Here is a 9,604-nt window from a genome sequence, read left to right as displayed (position 1 = left end):
ACCTGCCTGTCAACCCCAGTAGCCAATGATGAAGGCAGTTACGGAGAGGCAGATGATGAGGTTGACATTAACGATGTGTCGTAGACATGGTTTTTCTTCCAGCGAACAGACAGTCAGTTCTGGTGCAGGAGGTATCACGGGATCATCATCTCCCTCCTTCCTTCTCTCCATCCCACACAGCCAGTAGAGGGCAGACATCAGCCTGGACTGGCTCTGGACACTGGACATGGAGGACAGAGAGTCTGGAGAGAGAGGGTGTGCTGAGCAGTTAGACTGACAAATGGTCAGAGGGGGAAAAGTGTAATGCCAAGCAGGAGAGAGACCCACCTTTCCTGTGATGACACGTGTTTCCATTGCTGCCCGCCTGCTCTTTTCCTGTGACTCCCATCTCATTGTTCTGACCAGTAATCTCATCTAAGGTGTGAGTGCTCTGCTCCACTGAGAAGACCTGCTCTTTGGGCTGCACTGGGTCAAACCTTGTGTACCAGGTGAGGCGACTAATCTGTTAAAAAAAAAAAGAAAAAAAAACCATGAGGTTGTAAAAAAAGTACCCTGACCCTTGACATCCAGTGGTGCTGTAGAGTGATGTAATAGCCCTGCACTGAAAATGTTACTTAAGTAAAATTATGTAACCATAATGAGGAAAATGTGCTTAAAAGCATTACAACCCTGATTCCAAAAACAGCTGGGACAGAGTGTGATCATTTGCAAATGAACTACAATCATGTGTTCACAAAGTGGTGAACCTCGCTCCATCCTTGCTTGTGTGAATGTTCCAAACAGGTGTTTTTGGAGCTTTCCACAATTTTCCCAGGCTTTTGTTGATCCTGTCCCAACTTGTTTGAAACATGTTGCTGCATCAAATTCACAATAAGAGCTGATGAGGTCAAACATTAAATATAATGTCTCTGAAATGTTTTCAATTGGGAATATGTCAAATCAGATCAGCAAGTTATCACTTTCTGTTTAATGTTTACACCAGCGGTCTCCAACCTTTTTTGCGCCACAGACCGGTTTCACGTAAAGCAATAATTTGCCGGACCGGCATAGAAACGAATAAAAACATATTATTAAAACTACAACTCCCCATTACCCTGAATGAAGTTGTTGTAATTAGTGGGAGCCCTGCGCTTGTTTCTCTTCAACGAGACGGCTTTATTGCCTCATTTGCGAGCCTGTCGCCACATATTACGCAGAGCGGGCTTGGTGCGAGAGAATCACTTGAAGCGATTAACCCGTATTTTAAGTAGGGCTGCTGATGTTGTCTCTTAAATGCAGCTTTCTTTTTCTTGGAAGTTGTAGGCTCTTCTTCTGTCTCATCATTAGGCCTTTTCCGCTTTCCGAAGAAGTTCTCCAAAGACGTTTGTTTTTTTTTACCAATTTCTGCTAAACTTCTTTTAGACTCTGATGATCATTATTTGTGTGTGTGTGTGTGTGTGTGTGTGTGTGTGTGTGTGTGTGTGTGTGTGTGTGTGTGTGTGTGTGTGTGTGAGAGAGAGTCCCGGGCCGGACCCTGGCCCGGGTTATTATTATTATTATTATTATTATTAGTAGTAGTAGTAGTAGTAGTAGTAGTAGTAGTAGTAGTAGTGTAGTAAAGTAGTAAAGTTCCGGGACTGATCCGGGAAATTCCCGGGAAAGTTTCGTGCCGAACATGCTTTTAATTCGACCCAGCTGTTATTATCATTATGATTATCATTAGTGTGTATACCCCGGGTCGGATCCCTGGTACTGATTCCGGCCCGGGTTGTTATTATTTTATTTTATTTTTAATTTATTTATTTTTTTAATGTGTGTGTGCGACTGACCCGGGTCGGCCTCGGGTGCTGACCTCCAGAAGAAAACGACTGATAGACTTAAGCTTCAAAAGATTATTCAAGAGCAGAGAGCACATTAGTCTAGTTTTAGCTGCTCTGCACTGACTTCCTGTAACTGTTATTATTATTATTAGTGTGTGTGTGTGTGTGTGTGTGTGTGTGTGTGTGTGTGTGTGTGTGTGTGTGTGTGTGTGTGTGTGTGTGTGTGTGTGTGTGACATGTGTACAGAGGCACAGGCGGATGCACCTGATTTTCAATATAAAACTTCTTTCAGACTCTGATGATCGATTAAAAAAAAAAAAAAAAAAATCAGTCTCTCTGTGCCGCCCTGAATCTGGCGTTTATGTAAAAGTATAAACAGGAAAATGTGCTTAAAGCAATTAAGCAAGCAAGTAAAACTACTCAATGCAGAAAAATGTCCCCTTTGATTTTTAAATATTTTGTTTCACTCTACAACTAATGATTATTTTCATTCTGGATTAATCTGCTCCTTATTTTCTCCATTAATCAACTGATTATTTGGTTTGCAAAAATTCTGAAAATAGTGAAAAAGTAGTGAGTGACACCTTCACAATGCTTCATTTTATCCATCTAATAGTAAAACATCAAAAATAAATTAAAATTATCAAAATAATTAAAAAGAAAAGAGATAAGTGTAGAGAAGCAGAAGTAAAAAGTGACATGAAAAGAATTACCTCAAACTTGGACTTTAGTACTAGTAAAGTAAATGAGTAAATGTATTTATGTGCTTTTTATGTATCAAGTTATTATTTTGGTGACACTGAATCAAAGCAATCTGGTTTGGTTATAATGGAAACTCAAGAAGTTAAATTCATTTTCTACATCTGAATCAGTGAGCCAAGAGGAGGTGTTTCTGCACCCTGTCAGAGGATATGGAAATTAAACAACACAGAAAAAAACAGAAAACTTGCATTTAAGATTTGATGACGTGGCCTCACCTGCTCTGGTTTGGGCTTCTCCGTAGCCAGGCTGACTACAACCACCATGATCAGGGTGATGACAGACAGCAAGATGGAAAAGTACAGGTAATGGACATATTTCAACACCTCGGGCCTGTTGTCCTCCTCAAAGCACAGGGGCGTAGGGTAAATGAAGTCCAACAGCATGCGGATGCAGCCCACCAGCAGGCCCACAGTCAGGCCCCAGAATGCCCCCTGAGAGAGAGGAGAGTCCACAATGAGCACGATCACACCTGTCATCATCTAATCACAGCAGGACTCAAAAAGTGACACAAAACGGAGATTTCTCATGTTTCCCCTCACATTCCTACAAGATACATTCACAAGATGATCTGGATTCTTGCAGTCCTGACACTGCTACTCTTTGATAAACATTACTTTCCTTCAATCTGACCAGTGTGATCAGTCAAAGACAAAACATGAGGCTCCACCACCTTACCTTCTCATTCGTCCTCTTCCAGAAGCAGCCCGTGAGGAAGATGATGGAGACCGGGGGCTGCAGGTAGGTGCTGATGGACTGGATGTAAATAAAAAGCTGCCCACCCTGGCTGGCCTGGACGACCGGAATCCACAGCACGGACAGCACCACCAGCACGAGCACAAACACCCTGCATGTCAAACATCAGATCCATGCCTTTAATGCCAATTAGTCCTGAATTGAAAACAGCATTGAACATTTGGTCATGAGGGCTTGTGTGAGAGAAGGCTAGAAAAGGAAATCTGGTGAAGTCGTTACTTAGGAATATGTGGAAAGAGGGGTTATGGTTTGGGCAAGTATGACAGAAAAAATGTAATAATTTAATATGCAATTTGGTGGATGATTTCATCCAAAGTGCATTATAATGTCATATGTGGTTACTTTTTAAAAGCTCATGGCCTAAGTGGGAATGAAATGTTCTACATGGCATATAAGCCTTTAACCTTTAAGAGCTCAGTGGAAAAAGCACACAGCAGGGTGGCCCTCTGCAGAGAGGCTGATTCCTCACAAACTGTTGAACTTTCTTGACATGTTTAAAAAAATGCCAGAACTACTGCAGTGCACAGAATATCTGTTGAGACCAGGACTACATTTTGGGTTATGTCTGCTTTTCCAGAGGTGGTCACATACCTGCCCACTATCATAAGCTCCCATTCGGATGCATGAGATCTGAAACTCTTCCACAGATCCATGGTGAAGATGGTGCTGGCGCTGTTGAAGATGGAGGTCAGAGAGGACATGAGGGCAGCAATCATCACCGCCATCATCAAACCTCGTAGTCCTGGGAGGGAAAACACACAGATTGGCATGAAAGAGATGTATACAGGCACACGGAGCAGAGGGCAGCACAGGAAACAGTCTCTCACCTGCAGGCAGCAGCTCCATGACCAGTCTGGCGTAGGCAGTATCTGAACAGCCCACTGGGTTTCCACAGATCTGTTGACACAGCTCAGGGTCCGCACACGCCACATCATCTACACAATATCATCAAACACACCATCTCAAATATCCACAGTGTGTCATGCAGTTGAATCTATTTGAACACTTTTTAAACATTAAAGCCCTCGACACATCAACATAATCTGAATGCAACCAGTTTGTCCAGTGCACATTTCCCCAGCTGCTGGCTTGATTCATGAAAACATGACTTTCATACCGTACCTGTGTAAAGGATCCTGCTGATCATACCAGGCAGCATGATGGCAAAGAAAGGCAGAATCTTCAGATAGGCCGCGAACAGTGAGCCGCCTTTTGCATGTGTCAGGGTTTTGGCAGCCAAGGATCGCTGCACAATCACCTACATAAGAATCACGGACCCTCAATTAACTCCCAAGGACTGCTGGTTAATGAGTAAAGACATGCAGCAGCATGTAATAGAGGGCTGTTTGATGTGGACCAGGGTGGGTCAGGAAATCACTTTGCTTGCTGCTATGCATCTGGTCTATCGGGTAAAGGTTTTATGTGCATGAATTGATACAGCAGCTGAACTGAGAACAGAAGAAATGCTCATGAACACTAGTTATGTCTTCTGTTATTCGGTTTGGCTGGTTGGCAAACTATATCTCTCTTTAATAGACATTTTTAACATCTCTGAAAAGCAAAAAATATCAAGATAAGGATGTTTAGATAAAGGCTCTTTCATACTGAACTTCAGAGGGATTTGCAGGGCAACATAAACAAGACAGAAAAACAGTAAAGTAGATTTTCATCTTTTTTAGATGAACAACCCTTTGACATTTTTCAAGTCAAATCAATGAAAATGAAAATTTGATGTTCATGATGGACTTAACCACACTCTCTGTAGAGATCAGGCTTGCCAGCACATGCTGTACTTTAAATTCACAGATTAAAGCATCATTAAATGAGGAGGCTTTTTCTATATCCTGATTTCTAATAACTGGTTTTACTTTTGTGTCCATTTTCCATCCCTGTATTAAACCCACAGTGCCAGTTCTTTATCCTTTCATTTGCTCTTATTTGATAGGAAAAGTTCGACATGTCTTTTTTTATTATATTACCTGGTCAGAACACCAGTACCAAATGGAGGGGATGGACATGCCGATCAGGACGCCAGGCCAAGGCAGGTCAGAGTTCACCGGGTCTCTGAATATGTGGAAGGCATCAGCTCGGGGGATGCCGCAGGTTGAGTTTGGCACACGGATTGAAGGGATGGCATTGCTGTATCCCTCCATCAGAGCGTTCCAGCCTCCGACTTCGGCAAAGCCTCAACAGGGGGACAGCAGGGTCACATGAACTGGACTATAAAGTGCTGTTGATGTGAGGATGTCATGCACTGTCAGATCTGACTTACTGAAGCCCATGAGGGTGAGAGATCCTGCCAGCATGATCACAGTTTGAGCGGCATCTGTGTAAATGACTGCAGCCAGACCACCTGGGACACAACACACAACAGTCAGTGACATGCAGGACAAGCAATAAGCAGCAGTCCTGTGTCTTCAAGACGTGTTTAAAATGGTGAGGGAAGGAGAAAGGTCACCTGCTATAGTGTAGAGAGCAGTGACTGACAGCAGCAGCACCACAGCCAGGTAGATGTTCCATTGCAAGGCGAGTTGAATGAACAATGCACCCGCATACATGTCCACCTGGGCCAGAAAGCAAAAGCTTTCAAACGTATGCTCATCTGTCTGAACATCGGAAACACTGCAGAACCGCTGTGGATTTGCACCATACCGATATCTTAGTGAAGATGTAAATAAATAAGGACAGGGTGGCTATGAATAACTGTGTTCTTCTGCCACCAAATCTCTTCTGCAAGTATTCTGGCATGGTTGTCACCTGGAGAAGAGAGAGTTCAGAGGTGATTGTGAAGGAATACACGGACAAAGCCATGTATGTGCAATTTCATGTGTGGACTGCTCACCCCAGAGGCAATATAAATGGGAAGGAAGAGCCATCCCAGCAGCAGCACCATCAGCATACCCTGTCGATGACCACATATCAACTTTGAACACTTCAGCCTTGGAAAACAGCAGCTATGTTCAACGTATGTTTTCATATTAGGAGCACATATACAATCTCTTACATTCCACTCATACGCAATAGCCCCAATTCCTGCTGCAGCTCCTGACCCTGCCAGGCCGATGAAATGTCCACTGCCAATGTTACTGGCAAACAGCGAGGCACCCACCTAAATATAGATGAAAGAGTCCGATTCAGGATCAACTCAGTGCTTCACTTTAATCTGCAGAACATTTTGCCTTCTTCTGGCTTTTAAAGTGTTTACTAATTAGAGATAGAGAGCGGTTAGTCTGCACTGATCAAATCAAATTTAAGATGCTAGGACCTCTGCTATGATAAGGCTGGCTGTTTGACTCACCGGCCACCAGGTCATGTTCTTCCCAGCCAGGAAGTATCCGTCCACCGTGCTGCGCTTTGTCCTCCACATGGACTGCCAGAAAAATGAGTTACACAAGAAATATGGATTCATAATACATGAGAAGAAAGCTCTTGGCATCACAAACAGGGTCCCCTACTGAGTGATAAGACAGCTCCAAGTAGTGCTGTATCAAGCACTACAACCTGGCACCACACCTTGGCGACTGTTTAATTTCATTCAGCTAAAATTCTTGAATGGTTTTGAAAGCGCTTGAGGAAAATCAAGGTCCCAGATGAAAGACAAGCTGCAAGACCTGTGACGTCAGCAGTTCCTGCAGCCGTGGGCTACTGCTGTGCTGAACTTGCCGAGCAAAGATGAAGAAAAACTCACCTGTGGCATCACTGCTTCCTGCACAAGTTGTGTGCCTCATTCTGCCACTGACATTCTTCATTCTTCTACGTATACTGCACTAAACAAGCAGGATGGGTCTGATAACTGTTACAGTCACACACTGAACAGATGTTGTGGAGATGTAGAGCGGGAACCCAAGCAGACTCTGTTCAGACCACGAAAAAAAACTCGAAAAAACAATGCATTTCCTGTTTGTCATCAAAGCAAGCATGAGACTATGATGCAAAATCGCACAGGAAATATCAATATAGGGCTGATATGTGGTCATCAGGCTCAGCTGTATTTTACAGTCCACCACCATCAAGGTCAAAGTACAGTTTTCTCATGATTTCCAAGAGGAATATTTCATCTCTACTCAACAGAGGTTTACCATATTCATGCAGAGAATAGACCCAGAAAGCGGGATGCAACCTGTGATCAAGTTGGTGCAAGACAGGCTAATTCTGCTCTTGTTGAGGGACGTTTGTAGTGTAGTATTTGAGGCAAGAGCACAAAGAGACTGCTGTGTGCAAAACTCTGTACGGTACATTTTGATTTCAAGCCATGATCTCTGGATTCATAACGACTTAGAACAACATTCCATCCACCACAGGTTTTAGTTTGTCTGACAAGAAATAAGCTGACTGTGTTAAAATGCTTGGTGAAGGGACCGGAACACAGACGTCTCTTCCCCCTGCACTTACCCAGAAGCCAACAGCCAGAACCAGTAGAAAGTAGATTACCAGCACCACTATATCCACAGTAACCAGGGAAGTTCTGCCCCCTGGAGGGGGCGAAGTGGAAGGGGGTATGCTGGTCCCTCGGTGGGCTTCTGTAAGATCCATTCTGTTCTGTCTGTGATAGTGAGCATAGTGATCAAATGTTTAGACAATCTAGTCTGCAATAGTTTCCAAAGTCATGGCAAAAGTCTTACAGTATAGTAACCAGAGTGGACTGGTCTCCCCTACATGCTTGTCTATAGTACTTAAATACAAGTTTTAGGTACTTTTGTTTCATTTATATGCTACTTTTAACCTCTCCACTGCATTTCTTTGACAGATATAGTTACTTTTCTAACTTGCTTTTTATTTTTTAATTAAACTACCAAATGGTATATAATGTACAACGTGGTTAAATTCCAGTACTGGAAAAAGTAATCACATCCTTTACTGAAGTATAAGTACAAATACAACAATTTAAAAATACTCCATTACAAGTAAACATCCTGCATTCAAAATCCTACTGAGTACAGTATTATAGCTAAATCTACTCAAGTAGAGTTTGATTTAAAATGGTTTCTCAAAAAAACAAAACAAAAAAAAAAAACATTTGAGAAGTTTGGGGGGGAAATGTCTCTTTAAAATCTCACAGACATCTGAAACATGACAGGAGGACTCAGCTAGACATCACTTTTTTCTAAAGGGTAAAGAGCCAAAGCAGCTGGGAACAACTCGATCTTAATCATCATCATCAGCAGCAGCAGCAGCAGTGTGTTTTTAACTAGTAACTATAGCTGTCAGATTAATGTGGAGTGAAAAGTATAGTATTTCCCACTGAAATGACGGGGAATACATGTATAAAGCTGCATACAGTGGAAATACCTCAAAAACTGTTCTTAGGTACATTACTCCAGTAAATATACTGACTGTACTAACAGCTCCACCTTGCTATTAACATGCTGCTTACATATTAATGCATTTGTAAATAATCAAACGGTGTAATACGAGAGTCTGTCAGAGACCATTCTGCAGACTCATAACTTCTAGATACTTAAAGGACAAGCTCATATTTTTTCATATTTGTCTTACAACGATACTCACACACCCGTCGGCCATGAGGGAATTTTGCACTGAAAAGACTCACCTGATGTGTTTAACCCATCACTTATTTTACAGATGATACTTCCGTACAGTCACTGATAAAAACTGAATGGCTTTTCTGAATACTTCTTCCATCACTGACCAGTTGAAACACGCAGTATCATAGAAAGTTCTCATATTCATGATTATTTTTTCATTATTTTACATAATATTACACTTTGTCAGTTACTAGAGATGTGTATTAAATCTGCTGGTCTGCTTGTTGCAGGTCTGAACAGAAAATAACTGTGGCTAAGTCGAATACAGGTTAATATTTAAATCTAAAACTCATTAACTACCTCTATCAGCATGTGACGCTCAGAGATTCTGCGCTCTGATGACTTGTGAAGAACTTTGGGACACACGCACTGGAAAGGTTCCATGAAAACAAACAAACTTCACTTACTTTCGTCTTAAGCGACAAATCTATTCACATTTTTACAGCAATTCAGATCTCAGCAAAAGCTACAGCTGTTTCTGTCTGCAGGCTGCGTCTTGGAATGTATTATCTGCTAAATACACTCACCTTTCAGTCAGACGTCACGCTGTGTGTCATTCCAGCTGGACTGCCTCGAGCTGTGTTGTGCGGCCCAAACAATACGGCACAAGTTACATGAGGATGATACGAGGAATCTCATGCTTTCCTTGAAGCTTCCCCCACTCCCTGAAAGATCAAACTCCACTGTCACCTTGGGTGCTACAAGGCTTTAGTTAAAATGTAAAGAATTTATTACTCTTAAGAG

General features: G+C 42.3%; 1 protein-coding gene across 1 annotated transcript; it reads right to left on the bottom strand.

Moving 5' to 3' along the window:
- Nucleotides 1-9: 9 nt before the first annotated feature.
- Nucleotides 10-7,817, bottom strand: slc5a11 (solute carrier family 5 member 11). The gene is made up of 15 exons (XM_070980951.1): nt 7,707-7,817; nt 6,613-6,684; nt 6,319-6,423; nt 6,157-6,216; nt 5,967-6,071; nt 5,773-5,878; nt 5,587-5,667; nt 5,294-5,499; nt 4,437-4,572; nt 4,142-4,249; nt 3,906-4,056; nt 3,237-3,405; nt 2,777-2,992; nt 328-502; nt 10-242 (listed from the first exon to the last, which is right to left on the bottom strand). The coding sequence occupies exons 2-15, from the start codon at nt 6,679-6,681 to the stop codon at nt 10-12; spliced, it is 1,920 nt and encodes a 639-aa protein (XP_070837052.1). The 5' UTR covers nt 6,682-6,684; nt 7,707-7,817.
- Between the last annotated feature and the right edge of the window lie 1,787 nt (nt 7,818-9,604).

This window comes from Chaetodon trifascialis, chromosome 15 (genome assembly GCF_039877785.1).
Source record: "Chaetodon trifascialis isolate fChaTrf1 chromosome 15, fChaTrf1.hap1, whole genome shotgun sequence".
Lineage (NCBI taxonomy): Eukaryota > Metazoa > Chordata > Actinopteri > Chaetodontiformes > Chaetodontidae > Chaetodon > Chaetodon trifascialis.
Note: the sequence above shows the minus strand (reverse complement) of the source record. Positions and strands in the feature narration are given on the sequence as shown.

Bases quoted from the DNA above. Each gene is read 5' to 3' on its own strand.
- slc5a11 (XM_070980951.1), bottom strand. From the start codon at position 6,681: ATGTGGAGGACAAAGCGCAGCACGGTGGACGGATACTTCCTGGCTGGG. The intron at 6,217-6,318 runs GTAAGAGATTGT...GGTCATCGACAG, and splicing joins CTATTGCGTATGAGTGGAAT to GGTATGCTGATGGTGCTGCT. The intron at 2,993-3,236 runs GTAAGGTGGTGG...CCTCTCTCTCAG, and splicing joins GGAAGAGGACGAATGAGAAG to GGGGCATTCTGGGGCCTGAC.